Source organism: Hevea brasiliensis, chromosome 12 (assembly GCF_030052815.1).
Source record: "Hevea brasiliensis isolate MT/VB/25A 57/8 chromosome 12, ASM3005281v1, whole genome shotgun sequence".
NCBI lineage: Eukaryota > Viridiplantae > Streptophyta > Magnoliopsida > Malpighiales > Euphorbiaceae > Hevea > Hevea brasiliensis.
The window spans coordinates 11003104-11019068 of record NC_079504.1 but is presented as its reverse complement, the minus strand read 5'-3'; the positions used below and the strand labels follow the sequence as shown (position 1 = coordinate 11019068).

Genomic DNA, 15965 nt, shown 5'->3' with positions numbered 1-15965 from the left:
TTATTATAATTACTCCTATAATATTGAATTTATTTAATTTTATATATTTTAATTAATAATTATAAATAAAAAATATTTTTATTAATAATTTATATTTTTAAAATATAATAATTCTATATAATATTTAAAATATAAAATAAAAATTATAAATAATAAAGAAATATATATATATATATAATTAATTATTTATTTATTGATATAAATGAAAGTTTAAAAAATAATATTCAACAATAAAATTTAAATTCAATAAAAATTCAATATAAATATTATTTTCTAAATTATATATTACTCGAATCCGTATCCATTGAATATCCAAAATATCTAACCTCCATCCCTATCTCTCCATTACAATGAAACGCAAAGGGCTAAACTAATTGTTAATAATTTTTCAATGAATATTTATTGATTGATGAATATAAATAACTTCATAAAAAGTAATCAAATCAAATGGCCAACTTAGATAAATAAAACCAAATTCCACACCTCTTTTAACAGGTATGTGTAAGCTATACAATCGATTTCGCTTTGAGAAAAGGCACGGCTTCTAGGGAGCCTCAATTTGCCTCACCACAAATTACATATTCACTGTGTCACGAGGAAAATTTTCATCCCTTATTGTTTTCCCATTAGTCCATAGCACTGGAGTTCTTTTGCCGCATCACTAGAGCTGCCAAACCTCTTCTTCCATGTGGCACTTCCAGCAGTAGCATGTTTTCCTTGATGGAAGATCAAAGAAGAATTCTTGGACTCTTTATCAGCTTCATTTCCCTACATCAGTTGTCCCTGCAAATTCAAGTCCACTTTCAGTGAATTATTTGAGTGATCCATTTTTTTTTTTTTTTTTTTGCGAATAGATATACATATTCATTAATAAAAAAAAAAGGCTTGCTCAGCCCAATAGTACAAATACACAACACATGGGTCCTAACTCAAAGAACCAGCCGAAAGCTAAACTTATTACCGTAACCTCTATTAAGCTTCCATGTCTTAAAAGGGCACAAGGATTCTATGATCCCACAGTTCTAAAGAGTATTACTGTAACCTAAAAAAATGCTAAACTTACAGTTTAGACAATGGAGGTTAAGCAAGCATGGAAATCCAGAAATAACAACGTGACCCAAAAATTAAGGGTAAAGGAAAAAAACGACCTGCACAAACTGATCTTTGCTGTTAAAGTCCATGAATAATCTTCTCACGGCTGGATCAACATAATGTATGGCCTTTTAGTTCATTGAACATGGTTCATCAATCCCATAAGGGCTCCTTGACCAGGATGTTGATTTTCTCCTGAAGAAATTTCAATACATCTTCTCTTCCTTCCTTTATAAGCAAATGCCTTAACCTTCCAAATGTCTTGCCTGGAGGCCGAATTCCTTTTTCTATCATATCTTCTAACAAGACACAAGCCTGAGAAACATCACCCATGTCACATAGGCTATTTATGAGCACTGAAAAAGTGTGCATGCTTGGAACAAATTGCTTCTTTTGCATATATTTCCACACCTTAAGAGCATTCTGCAACTCATACCTTTCACAGAACATTTTTATCATCATAGTAAATGTGTCTGCATCTGGTTCACATAGCCTGCTCATCCTGCGGAACACCCTGAAAGCCTCATCAGTCTCTTGACGGCCAATTAAACCATTCATAATGATATTTAATGTTCTTGAATTGGGTTTCACACCCTTGCAATCCATCTCATTCAAGACCCTGTACACATTCTTAAACTTGTTTACTTTACAGAAAGCGCCAATCAGAGCATTATATACAACCACATCAGCTTTGATTCCATTCTTTTCCATCCTTAGGAATGTATCAACAGCATCTTCTATCTGGTTTTCTATCCCATATGTGTGAACCAGAATACTGTAAATAAATGATGTTGGCTTAAAATCCATGGAATCCATTTCCTTGATAATTCCAAGGGCTTCATCAACCCTTCCAGCCTTGCAAAGAACATCCACCATGATACCATAAGTCACGATATCAGGCTGGCAACCTGCGTCAACCATCTCTCTGAAAATTTCCCTTGCCTTGGGCAGATTTGGAGCCTTTCCCCATCCCTCAATCAAGATACTGTACGTTTTTGAGTCAGGGACAAATTGTTCCTTCATAAGGTCAAAAATCTCTTGAGCTTTCCTCACATTCTTAGATTTGCATAAAGCACTAAGCAAGCCATTGAATGCCACTAAGTTTGGGGGCACATCGTACTTTTCCATGACATTAAAAGTGTAAACAGCTTCCTCCAGCTTTTGAGCCCTAGCATACTTTCTCATAATGATACAGAATGTTTCAACATTTAGCATTCTCTTTCTCCTCATCTCATTTACAAGATCCCACATGATCTGATACTGCCTTATTTTGGCCAGAGACTCTATCATTGTGTGATAAGCCCTAATACTATGTGTATAATGCTGTTGCTTCTCTGCCCATTCAAAGAATCGATAAGCCACCATACCAGCATTCTCAAATTTCTTGAGGACATCCTCAACTATTTCTGGTGAGACCCTAATACCATTTTGGTCAAGGGCAGTATCAAGAGTTACTGCTGGGGAGGACATCATGATTTTACATATCTTTTTTGTTGCATCTGAGATTTCAGTGGTGGGTTTACTTGAACTGTACCTTCTTGCTAACATACACCATCCTGAAGATAAATTGTTTGAATGTTTAATAATTCTACTCATATCAAGGAAACAAACAGAGGATCAGCAATCTCTACCTGAAAAAGCAGGGCAGCCACAAAACTAGTCTGTTACAAAAATACGACTGAAACCCAAAAATTTAAAATTAAAATTTGTTACATATACCAAATTACAAGGTAAAATTATGAAAAGCTAGGTAGTTCATCCCAGGCCACATTTTACAGCAAGTTATTTCAAAAATTATCTGGCCTACACCGTACAAAGTTTATAGTTGACCATTACATCACTGCAGAATCATCAGCAATTTTCTGAAATTCAGAGGCATCAATTCCCTCCATACCCATTTTATAAAAATTGATTGAGGTCTTTTATCGAACAGGTACCACACAGTTTAAAACCAAAGCTCAACATTCAATGTGGTAAGCACTTGTATATAGCCAAATTATACAAACACAAGTAACATCTTAAGCTGGAAATATATATATGAATAACAGCAAGCTAATAGATTGGAAAGGAACTGAAACAGAAGAGAACTTTTTCTTCTTCTTCTGGGAAGGAAGGAACACTCCCCCCGTGCTGAAAAAATTTTTAAAATGAATCGCTCCAATTGAGCAATTTGAACAACAAGAAGCAGTAGAGAGAGACATCGAAACAAAGTTAACTTACCAGAAAGAGAGAGGCTTGGAACGTCGTCTTCCAGATGCAGTTCAACGAACCATCTGATGCCACAGAGAGCGCATTCATAAAAGCGTTTTGCCTGGTGTGAAACGACGTAGTATTTGTTACATTTATCCTTTGTGCATTATTAGAAAATAATTCATATGCAAAGTAATAGATGAGAGAATGAAAGTTCCTTTTTTAGTCTTTTGATAAATTTTAATAACCATCTCTAAACTTATCTAATTGTAATATTATAATCATTCAATTTAAAAATGTAACATAAAATCCTATCAACTTTTATATTTTGCACAATAAAATCTTATATCTAATCACCGATTTTTCAGTTAGACGCTGTTGACTTTGACAGTTTCAGTATGGAGTTTAGTTAGTATTTCTCTTTTCTCTCTCAACTCATATGTAAATTGAATCATTCTCCTTTCTATAAACAGAATAATTGTGGGAGCTGTTCATATTAGTTTCTAACTGAAAAATCAATAATTGAAAGTTAGAGGAATTTTACTGTGTAAAATTTGAAAGTTTATGGGGTTTTATGTTACATTTTAAAGTTGAAAAACTATAATATTACAACCGTATAAGTTCAGAGACAATTGTTTAAATTTATCTAATTTTTTATATTAAAAAAATACATTTACCATCATATTATTTTTGCTTTTTCTTTTCCATCGTTACATTTGTCTCACTTAATTAGAGAGTTGAAATTTAAAATTTAAAAAGAAAAAGAAAAAAATTGATTTTTTCACGCAAGATAAATATATATATATAAATTCAAAAAATATATATATATTTTTACCCATTTAAGCTAAAAATTGATCAACAAATCTCGAGTGTAGTGGTAAGACTCATTAAAAAAGCATTGTTGAAAGAAATAACCAAGAATCCCGAAGAGATTAATCTTCAAAAAAGTCAAAAATCGTCGATTAAAAATCTCAATTTTTATTAATATAATTACAATTTTAAATCATTCAAAATTAAAAAAAGAATATATTTATAAACTGTGTTTAATTGAATATTCATAGCAAATATGGTTAATTGTTCTCTTTTCCAATAACATTGCCTTCTATCTTTGATTGTTATAGTATGAAAATAATTTAAAATTATGAGTACAACGAAAAAAAATACATGGACTAGCCATCTTTGAATGTCTGATTTGAAAATTTGATTTCAAGGTTGGCTGGAGATTGTAAATTTCAAACTTTCTGAACAAACAAATATTGATCAAATCCAAGAACTTTCATTTAATTAATCTTATCCCTGCAGAGACTGTTCTATGATCTACACTATGCTTATACTGGAACTGCTATTGATTTTTGATCTTTCAATTGCTGTTGAACTATCATTACACTAGAAAGAGGATCTAAATGCTTCATGGCTGAGCGGCATTGGTCGGTCAGGTAATGTTGGGATGTCAATATCACCCTCTAACATTCTAAGAGCATTTGCAGTGGTAGGTCTAAATGCCACCATTACATGTGCACAGAGAATCCCAACAAGAACAAATCTTTCCATCACCCCCTTTGGTCCCTGCTCCCTTATCGACTCATCAAATATTTGCTCTATATTTCCAGATTTTGCTAGTGTCCATGCCCAATCCGTAATCAAAAGAAATGAAGAATTTGATGTATCAAGCACCTTTCTTCCGCTCATAATTTCAAGAATCACAATTCCAAAGCTATATACATCACTTTTCTCTGTTAAGTGACCATATAGAGCATACTCAGGTGCTAAATAGCCATGTGTACCTTGCACCCTTGTGCTGACATGTGACTGACCTTCCAAGCTTTGCTTAGCCAACCCGAAATCTGCAACTTTTGCTTTCATTTCCAGGTCCAATAGTATGTTTGTTGTCTTGATGTCTCGGTGATAAATTGCAGGTTTGAGACCATAGTGCAGGTAAGCAAGTCCTTTGGCCACGTCCAGGATAATGTTTTTTCTCTGAGGCCAAGTCAATTGCTTCCTGCTTTGGTTGCTGGACAAATGGTCACTGAGACTACCATTAGACATAAAATCATAAACAAGATATCTCCTTTTACCTTTCAAGATATCGCTTGTAACGCAGCACCCTCGAAGAGAAAGAAGATTCCTATGCCTAATTTTGCTTATAATCTCAACCTCATTGGAGAATTCTTCATCTCCCCGTGAATCCAAATCCTGCATTTGTTTCACTGCAACTGTAGTTCCATCTGCTAGATTGCCTTTGTACACAAGCCCATATGTGCCTTGTCCAATGAAATTCCTCTGCGAAAATCCATTAGTAGCTCGTTCAAGTTCTGATAAGTTAAACCATTTTGCACCAGAGTTAGGCAACACACTGGCCCTGAAACTGCTCGCATAATGCTCATGTGAAGCATTAAGCTTCCTCTTCTTATGCCATCTCCTGTACCAAAGAATTAGTCCAAAAGCAAGTAAAGCACCAATGACAGCACCTGTGAATGCGAAAACCAATTTGAGAGATCTATCTTTGCTGAATTTTTTGGATCGATTTTTAATTGATGAGCCTGTCAATGGCAAGCCTAGCATACAACCAGCTGTTCTAGGATCCATAGGACCAAACTCATTAACAATTGCAGCAGCATACAAACAAGTGAAGTAAAAGCATTTTGAATTGGCATTTGGGTCTAGACCCATTAACTGGGAAGTCACCTTTTGGCCAGCATCAAGACATGAGCTGCACTGGGCGAGTCCCGAAACATCTCCTTTACAAGACGTCTGCAAAGAGGTTATTGGACCTACTTTCTCCGTCCAATCTCGGGTAGTAACAATTCCAACACAACTAGAAGCGTTAACAACAAATTGATTAGAGTTGTTGAAGCAGAAAGGGACTAATGATGGGTCAATGGACATAGCAGAAAGCTTGGCATGAAAATCAGAGAGGCAAGAAGAGGAAGCATTTGAATTAGGCAGTTGAAACATGGAGGTCTCTCTAAGATGCTGGGCTATTCCCATGCCAAAAAGGCTGAGAAGAGTGAAGCAGCAATGTCCCTCATCAGGCTTGCGACACGCAGAGGAGTCCCATGGGGTGGTTTCAACATAGCTGAGATCAAACGGACAAGAAGAAGAGGCTGAACTGGAATCAATGGAGGAAATGAAGAAGAAGAAAAAGAGAAAGGAGGAAGAGAAAAAATTGTTGCCCATGTTCAGTTCATTTGTGGTATTGTCGTCCAGGGTAATGGAGGAATAGCAAAAACAAGAAGCATATAAAGTTGGAGTTATTTGGTGGAGCAGTTAAAAGGAATCAACAATGGCAGGCTCGTCATAGTCAGAAAAATGGCAAATTTGTTGTTGGTCAAAGGTTAAGACCCGGGGGGAGAAGAAGAGAACCAAAAGCTGGAGGTTTCCGTGAGATTTCCAAGAGTTATCTGTTGCCTGGAATTGAAATGGACTACAGTCGCATAGACACAGCCATGCCTGCAAAAAGCAAGTTCATGAAATTATTTCTTTGGCTCCCAAGTACGTAACAAGTTGTCTTTTTTTTTTTTATATCATTTATTGGAATCTTAAATTTTATTTTATTTTATTTTTCCAAAATCATTTTCTTATCTCATAAAAACAATTTATAACATTAATGTAAATTAACCCCACTGGTGAACAAATTATATATATATATATATATATATATATATATATATATATATATATATATATATATAAAATTAACATGAATGATTTATTTTTATTTAATAAATTACATTTTTTTTCCTATAAAAATGGGATACATTGACCCGCTACTGCTTCCGCACCAACGACCACACAGAACAGGGTGCGAGGGAGAGAGAACCCTGAAATCGAAATTTCCTCTTACAAGATCCCGGAAAATTTTTTTCTCCTCCATTTTTCTTTATCATTCAACTCCCGCCTTTTATTTTCCTTCTCATTTTCATTCATTTCAAACAAACAAAACAATTAACAAGAACAAAAGAAAAAGCAACTCTCTGTTTTCAAATGTCCTTTTCTTTGCTTCAATTCATTTAAGTTTCATTAGCTTCTGTGCATTTTTATATTCTGTTTCTGTTACTAGATCAAACACAAGCGCCTTTTTTCTGAAATTTATGTTCTGAACAGTTAAATCGTTTCAAAGTCTTTTGTTTATAGCTCAAATATATAGCTTCGTTTGTGTTGTTTCTTAATATGGACGAGGTTGGTGTCTTAACAGAGAGTTTTGGATTAAAACAGCAAGGCAAATTGGCTCGGATGGCCGCTTGGAAACCACCCAATAACACCACCAGTGCCCGAGCCCGAAATTTCGCTTCAAATTCAATCTTAGACCAAAACTCGTCTTCATATTCTTCGAGATCTTCCCAAAATTCCAATTCAGTTAATGGGTATTTTTTTTATGATCATGAAACTCTTTATAGCAGTCAAAAATCCCTGAAGTTTGGTGGTTTAGATGATGGTTTTGACATTTTGGTGTCTTCCAAAATAACTCAAGGCAAACGACTAAGAATGGCCCTGGGTCTTCTTTTGATTACGATTCCATATTCTCTAATTCTAATTACTCGAGTGCTAAATTGTCATCTGATGGCGATATATTGGGTGGGTTCAACAGCTCGAATTCCATTTATAACGATGATATTTTTGGGTCCTTTGCCTCTAAGCCGAAGCAAACTGCACCGATTGATGACTTGCTTGGGACCTTTGGCGGAAAAACGAAGAAAGCCGGAATGGATCTGCAGGTTTTGATGCTTTGATACCTGGGTTTGGTTCAAGCAACTTATCAAAGGAGGGGCATGTGACTGTGTGTTCTATGAAAGTTTTATTTCACTGATTAGTTAATTGATTGTTTTGTTTTATTTGTTAAATGCCAATGCTTTAGTTTATTAATATTTTTATTTATTTCCGGGAGAAGGATTAGCTTTTGGATTATCAGGGAACTTAATTACTTTAAGAGAAGGGTTCTGATTAAATTTAATGACGTACGAGAATTGTGATGGGAGTTCATTGTGATGTTCCGCATTGTTCTGTGGATTGTATTGAAGCAAATGCATGCCATTTATTATAAGCAAAATTTCTTATTCATGAATCTTCTGTGTATGAAGTTCCTTTTACTTCAAGGATAAAGGCAATTAGATTGTCAGCTTTTTTTATGAAAGTTTTCTTGATTGAGTAGCTGCCTGATTCGACATATAATATTTTGGATTAGCTGTTATAGTCTTCTCCATGCCTTACTGTAGTAGTATTATCCTTATTTTTATGACATCACATACATTTGCTAAAAGCAGCCACTCTTTACATTTTTGCAGTGGAGTGAGTTTATTCTATAGCGTGGGTGATATGATGTTTAAGTCTAGAGCCAGAACGTATCTATTGCATGCTTTTTTGAACCCCATATTTTGTAGCCTGTCTTTTGTATTTTGGAGCATCATTTATGACTCTCTCTTCTCTGAATGGGGGTGCGATAGTATGTGTGTTTTGTGCGATTTTGGTTCTTTGGGATTTTTCCCGTGGTGTTGAACTCATGATGTTCACCTGAAAATATGTCCTAATGTGCCAATTAAGAAATCTCCAGTTGGTTCTTCAATTCACCATTTTGGTTTTGTTTGTTGAATGTATCAACTTGGTTAGAATGCATGAATCATTTGTTCTTATATAAATTATTAAAAAAGATGGAGAATTTAGTTAGGTTTCCTTCAAACGCTTTATGTGTGTCTTGCACCGTATTATGTCCAATTTTCTGCATTTTCTTATTCAATCAATGTCTCATATTAGCCTTGCAAGTAACTTAGGGGACTGTTTGTCACACTTACACTCAAAAACTCTGAGGTGGTAGAGTGTTTTTTTTTTTTTTGCCAGAGTCTCAGATGGTAGCTTAATTCCCTAAATTTTGATCCAGAGGTATTTTTGTAACTGGTCAACCGATTTCTCTTACCTTAAACTTCCAAAATGTATTAGTGAGTTAACTGGTCAGTCTAATTTTGTCCTTTAGATGTTATCAGGATGACCCTTTCACTGTATTGTTATGGCTCAAAAATATATGCCTTTACTATTGTCATTACCCTTTTTGCCAGAGCAAATACAGGGATGAATGAATTGGCATTCACCTCAGCAGATGACCCTTTTGTAATATTAGAATCAACTTCAACCACAACAAAATTGACATTTACAGACCCACTGGAAGAATTCAGTAAGTTCAACCTTTCGGGAAGCACAAATCGACTTGGTTCATCAAACATCTCTGCACGAAGGCCCCCTCCAAAACCAGGACAAGTGTTGAAGAGTAACAAAGGTTATTTTGCATTCTTAAATGGAAATAATGGGTCAACATGAAACTCTTCCTTTTCTTATTCTTGTCATAACATTAATAGTGCAATACTTCATGAGCAGTTAAAGGTTCAAATGTATCTTCCATAGATGAACTTGAAGGTTTTGCTATGGGCAGGATGCAAAATAATGTCAATATATGCTCAAGGGGAGCAAGGGAGAGACAAACTGCAAAAGCAAGTAAATATAAAGAAGCTGAAGATTCTGCACAGAAGAATCACCAAAAGAGTGCAGATGATCTAGAATCCTTTTTTGGTGTGGGTTCTCGATCCAGCAATGTACCAAAGTCAAGGACTACAACTTCGGTGAGACAGTTGAGATAAATTATAAAGTAAATGATTTATGCAATGCCAGCAGCATATTTTATCTGATAATCTGATTCCTTCTGCATCTGTTAGGATCCTTTATTTGATGCAAAGATAAACAACAAAGGAGAGGGTGCAGTAGCCCAGAGAAAGTCTAATGGTGTCTCATCCAGCATAAGGAAAGGTTCTTCTACAACAAATATAGTTGATGATTTTTCTTCAATATTTGGAGGTTGGTTCCAAATTGACTTTCATTTGTAGCATTGCAGATTATCTTTTGATGCATATCTTTTCTCTCTAATATTATGACTATTGTTTGCAAAGATCCTTTGTCATTTGGAGAATTTGAGGAAGTTGAAGGGGAAAGTGAAGAAAGACAAAGAGCCAGATTGGGCCAACACCAGAGGACCCAGGATCGAGTGGTGTGTGTTTTCCCTCTTGTCACTCACTTTTCCTTAGATGTAACTAGGCGTATGATCTTGGATGGATTATGTTATTTTTTGGTTCTTGTATTATCTGAAAGCAGTTCTTTAGTTATCTGGATTTTAAGCTTCATTAATTTAATGGTGAAACAAAAATTTCCAATGAATGACAGAACTAAAAAAGAAAAGGAGAATTATGCTGCGCACAAAGAGTTTTTTTTTTTTTCCCCAGGTATATATGCTCAATAATTCAGTGGTTGTGAATCACAAATTTGATGTACTTCATCTGCCATAAATTTCATTTAAGTAGCATAGTGTGCTGTAAGATTACCCTTTGGATATTGCGGGTTTGCTGTTTGGATTATAATATATAACCTAAGTTCCATGCGGGCTTTGCCAAAATTGAGTTTGTTATTCACAGGGGCGGCGGCAAGGGTGGGACAAGGGGTAGCCTTGGCCCCCCCAAGCCTTTTAAAATCATTATATATATATATATATATATATATATATATAGGTAGCATTTAGGATATATATATATAGGTAGCATTTTATTTTAATTGTTGGTCCCCTCTAAAAATAATTTATTATGTTAGAGATAATGTAAAATATTAAAATATATATTTCATATCATATATATAATAAATTTTTATAGTATTAGTTCTCTCAAAAAAAAATGATAGCTTAGTTGCACTCTATTATAGCAATTTTTGAATGCATAATATGATAGACAATAGTGTAAACCATTTTTTAATTAATTTTTTCATATAATACTGGCCCCATCAAAAAAATTTTTCTAGCTCCGCCCTTGGTTATTCATATTTTGTTGCTGGGATTCACTTTTGGATTTTTGAACATATAGGCAAAAGCAGTTGCTGACATGAACCAGCGTGACCTTCAAATTCAGCAAGAGCAAGCAGAGAGGCGTGTAAGTGTTGCACTGATATTGATTTGTTTCTAACACGTGACACACCAATGAGCCTGTGTGTGCGCAAACATGCATATATCTCAGTTTAAGATGAGAGTCATGGGTTTCATGTATACACACTGGCATATTTTTATTTATGTGTATGAGTTTAAGATAAGCCGATAGTCATGGCTTTCGTGTATACACACTGTCATATTTTTATTTATAAGTATGCATATTTGTTATTTCCTTACTTTGTTCTTGTCTGTGAGGAGGTGCAGGGTGGCTGGTATATTATTTATATTTGTTTATGTCTTCCGACACATGTTTTGTCTTTAATGCATATAGCACTGACATTTAAGCTTAATTTGCAGAGGATTGCTGACAAAGTGGATGCCGAGATGAAGCGCTGGGCTGCAGGGAAAGAAGGCAACATGCGCGCATTGTTATCATCATTGCAACATGTGCGCCATATAACAGTGTCTTTTGAAATATTTATCTTTTTCCTGCTTCTCAAAATGTTAGTGTGTAAGAAAACATGTCAGTTGTTAGATATTTTCCACACTGAAAGGAGTTCTAGAATTAAAGCATATGAAACTTTGCTAACTTGACTAATTCTGCTTCTCTTCTTGATGGATCATTGATCTCACATGCTGTGGCATGAGATTTATGCCAGTGCTAGACTAAAAGTCCTATGAGAACTTTGTTATTTTCTTGAGCTAGTTTGTCATTCTTACTTTTGAAAATGTTCTTGAATGTTGAAGAATTTATGCTTCTCTTTATTGGGTAAATTGCATAAATGGTATCTCAATGTAACAGTAAGGTACGTAAAGTTCAATTTGTAACAGAAAACCCCTCAATCGTTAATTTAAGTAATATAAATACCCCCATAACATTCAGTAGCTAGTTTTTAAATTATTTTTATTGACATAACACTTATCAGATTAAAAATTGTATTCTTTCTTAGTTAATTTGACACTTATTGGAAAAAAAATTTAATTGCATAAATCGATACTCTAGTAACTTAGAATCTGTTTACCCAAAATCATCAATCTATGAAAATATAATTTTTCAATTTAATAAATATCACGTAAGCATAAATAATATAAAAATTGATTACTAAAGGGTCTTATGTTATTTTAATTAAAGATTAAGGGGTTTTGTGTTACAAATTGAAGTTTAGATACTTGTTGCATACCTTAAGTTAAGATACTGTCTATATATTTTTCCCTTCTTTGTATGCATAATGGTTCATACTGTAGATAAACTGTAGTTACCAACAGATCTACTTCAATTGTGGAATTATGAACAGGTGCTTTGGCCTGAATGTGGATGGGAGCCAGTTTCACTTACAGATTTGATTACATCTGCCTCGGTGAAAAAAGTTTATAGGAAGGCAACACTATGTGTCCATCCTGATAAGGTTCAGCAGAAAGGTGCCACTCTTGAGCAAAAATATACTGCTGAGAAGGTTTTTGATATTCTCGAGGTACACTTTCAATTTTAAAGTATTTGAAGAAAAAATTACAGTACTTATTTTATTGTGTTTACAAGGAAACGCATTCTTGCCTCTTTATTTCAATGTGCTTTACAGCTATAGCTTTTTGAAGGCTGCACCTTGTTTCTAGTTGCCCTCGGCTCTCATATTCTACTGTGTTTTTTCCTTAAAACAGGAAGCTTGGAACAAGTTCAATAAGGAGGAACTCTCTTACAAACCTTTTAATGATTCATCTTGTTGACTGTTCGTGGTGCGCAATTTGGCAACAGAACTCCCGTTTTGGGTGAATGATGCTTATGCAGTTCCATTCTACAGCTTTGGGTGCAATGTGCTTCCATAATGACATGAATTCCATTATGATTGAATCTTTCGGACCAGGCAAAGTGATGCTCGCTTGTTTGTTTATGAAGTCGTATATTAATGTTGTTTCTGTAAACATTCTTTACAACATTCATAGAATCATCCCCCATGGCAAGTTCAAACGGCCAATGCATTCTCCATTGGTGGTGAGGATTTTTAATCTCTGATTTTTTGTTCTAAAAATTTTAAAAGGGGCTGCGAGATATATTCTTTTTGTTTGTGATAATGGTTTTGTTTGAGCATCCCCCTATTTATGAGAGGTGAAGTCCGTTGGTTTATATCCAGTAGTGCTTGATAAATCTTGTATGATTAATCATGCCAATTAAGTATTTTGAATGGTTAGCTGTGCTTCTTGAAGGCAATAAATTTCTTGGAGTTTGAACTCCATTTTCATGCAATGAGAAGATAACCGGTTTGCATATTGATTTTTCCTCTTCCTTCCTATTTGGGTTACAACTGTGTCGGCAGTCACTGCCTTCTCTACGAATTTACTTAGCTATTATGGACCCATTTCCAGAATTCTTCAAGGATTTCGCCTACACTGTCAACACCTTTGTTGTGGGTGTTTGCATCGAACAAATTGCCAAGAAGATCGTGGTCTGATCATATCCAGGAAGGTGGAGCTGCAAGAGGAGTCCAGCAAGTCTTTGGCATTGGCAGGATGTGACTTTAATGGCTGCAGAACATAATTTTTTCTTGGAGAAAAGAAGTAATTAATGACATGTTCTTTACCATATCAAAGATTACCTGTATAAATACAAATATTTTTTTTGAGAAGAAGATGAAGTTGGTAAAGCCTAGAAACTTGAAATGGCTTGGCTGGATTGGGATTTGGAACAACGCTGTTACGTTTACAGATTTTTTTTTTCTTTTCTTTTCTTTTTTTTTTTTTTAAAAGGAAATGGTGGAACAAAGCTCAAACAAGAAATACAAAGATGCTAACAAAGATACAAAACACCAACTCCATCGTGAAGCAACCATGGCCGGAGGTCATTCTTAGCAAGGGGCAGAATTAAGGGTAGCCAGAGGGAGCCTTGGCCGAATATTTATAAAATTTATTAAACAGAGGGAGCCTTGATCACCATTAAAATTATTATAATTTTAATAAAATTCTCATTTTTATATAATTCATACGAGATTTTAAAAAATTAACTCACTGCAGATGAGCCTGTTAAAATTTGAATTCTTTAAACAAAATTTTTTTTAATATGTATAGTAAATTTTAATTTTTTTATTAAATGGCCCTCAAATCTTTTATCGGTTCATAATAATTTATTTATCATCATTTAAATTGAAATATCAAAATTATGATCAAGAGTTAAATATAAAATTAATTATTTAAATTTTAGTATCAACAAATAAAAATTTAATTAGTAATTATTATTGCAAAATTAAATACAAGTTAATATAATAATTATTTTCATAAATTAGATTAGATATTTTTAATTTATACTTTTGTTTTTTCTATTTTTTATGAGTATATATATCTCTCATTAGCTTTCTCTTCTTATCTTAATTAAATTTAAAAAAATTATTTTATTTTTATATGTATAAGTAGACAAAACTAATGATCCTAATTGTTATGCAAATTTTAAATTGATCAATTTAAATATATTTATTTTTGTCTAATTATACTATATAATCTACTTATTTATGATTTATATTTATTTTTTAGGTAGTGTTTGATACAAATGAATTTCACAAAATTTTATAGAATTCATTTCTAAATCTAAAATTTTAGTGTTTGATTTAAATGAAAATTCATTTGAAATTTTTAATAATTAATTTCATGAAATTTATTATAACTAAACTAAATTCTATCAAAATTGATAAAATTTATAAATGAATTCTAAACTTAAAATCATATATATTTCAAGTAATAAAATTATTTTCTTATTATATGTCATCTTATTTTATTTTATTTATTTCAAACACAAAATTCATTTTATTTGAAATTAATTTAATATTTAATATAAAATATATCAAATAAAGGAATTCATTTGCAAATGAAATAAATTTTACTATAGAATTGAACTAAATAAGGTCTTAATTTTTAAATTTATGAATTTAAGCAACCATTTAATGTAATACTATAATGCAAACTGATTTTTATTTTCTGAAACAAATGAATTTATATTATGAAGTTATATAATAATTAAAATTATAATTATATAATATTTATATTTATTTTATTTTTTTAATATACTTTTAATTCATATCTTTTTCATCATTTTATCCGAAATTTAAAATTTAATAAAAATTTTAAATGTTTAAACATAAAATATTAATAAATAACATAATAAAAATAAATCTAAATATAACTTTCAAACATTAAATATTTGATTCAGTAAAATAATATTTATATTTTTTTAGAATAATTGTTAAAATGATAAAAAATTAAAATGATTAATTAATATTAAAAATGTTAAAAAATATTTAAATAATTTTCCTCTATTAAATCATCTAATTAATCTAATTGTCAAAATTAAAATTAATGTAAAAATTTAGAACTAAATTGATAAAATTAAAAAAAATTAATAAAATTAAAAAACTTATAAAAATTTAAATTTTTTAATTATTTATCTCTTTCTAAAGAGTTGAAAATTATTTTCTTATACAATAATTTCATATAATATAAACCTAAAATATAAATCACACATTATAATTAATACAAATACTACTGTAATCAAGATAATTTTATTGATAATTTTTCATTTTTAAAGTGTTGGAATCTCTTTATTTATCTAACAAAACAGGGAGTGAGTTATCATTTCATTATATGGTTTATCAATTACATTGTGTAGTCCATCAGTAACAATGGTCCATAGTGCAAATTAATCACATGTTCAATATCCCTAATTGGTTCTCCACCTGGTCACCCCACAAACGCCAGT

The 15965-nt window shown here is 32.6% G+C and overlaps 4 protein-coding genes across 9 annotated transcripts; 2 read left to right on the top strand and 2 right to left on the bottom strand.

The window, feature by feature from the left end:
- Window positions 1-435: 435 nt before the first annotated feature.
- Window positions 436-3467, bottom strand: LOC110632651 (pentatricopeptide repeat-containing protein At1g77360, mitochondrial). Of its 6 annotated transcripts, XM_058131101.1 has the most exons (4): window positions 3313-3444; window positions 2724-2770; window positions 1149-2648; window positions 436-783 (listed from the first exon to the last, which is right to left on the bottom strand). In XM_058131101.1, the coding sequence occupies exon 3, from the start codon at window positions 2638-2640 to the stop codon at window positions 1246-1248; it is 1395 nt and encodes a 464-aa protein (XP_057987084.1). In that variant the 5' UTR covers window positions 2641-2648; window positions 2724-2770; window positions 3313-3444; the 3' UTR covers window positions 436-783; window positions 1149-1245. The 6 variants fall into 6 exon arrangements, with proteins under 6 accessions (XP_057987084.1, XP_057987081.1, XP_057987085.1 ...); XM_058131098.1 differs by lacking the exon at window positions 2724-2770 and having other exon boundaries at window positions 1149-2723; window positions 3313-3467; XM_058131102.1 differs by lacking the exon at window positions 2724-2770 and having other exon boundaries at window positions 3313-3455.
- Window positions 3468-4377: 910 nt separating this feature from the next.
- Window positions 4378-6517, bottom strand: LOC110632639 (probable receptor-like protein kinase At1g11050). The gene has a single exon (XM_058131097.1). It carries the CDS (start codon window positions 6457-6459, stop codon window positions 4669-4671), a length of 1791 nt encoding a protein of 596 aa, XP_057987080.1. The 5' UTR covers window positions 6460-6517; the 3' UTR covers window positions 4378-4668.
- Window positions 6518-7452: 935 nt separating this feature from the next.
- On the top strand, window positions 7453-8262 carry LOC131171326 (uncharacterized). Its single transcript, XM_058131095.1, has one exon. The coding sequence runs from the start codon at window positions 7453-7455 to the stop codon at window positions 8002-8004; it is 552 nt and encodes a 183-aa protein (XP_057987078.1). The 3' UTR covers window positions 8005-8262.
- An 821-nt stretch (window positions 8263-9083) lies between these two features.
- Window positions 9084-13349, top strand: LOC110632645 (auxilin-related protein 2). Its single transcript, XM_058131096.1, has 8 exons — window positions 9084-9547; window positions 9646-9887; window positions 9981-10119; window positions 10212-10309; window positions 11169-11234; window positions 11588-11677; window positions 12526-12702; window positions 12887-13349. Exons 1-8 carry the CDS (start codon window positions 9259-9261, stop codon window positions 12950-12952), a joined length of 1167 nt encoding a protein of 388 aa, XP_057987079.1. The 5' UTR covers window positions 9084-9258; the 3' UTR covers window positions 12953-13349.
- Window positions 13350-15965: the final 2616 nt, after the last annotated feature.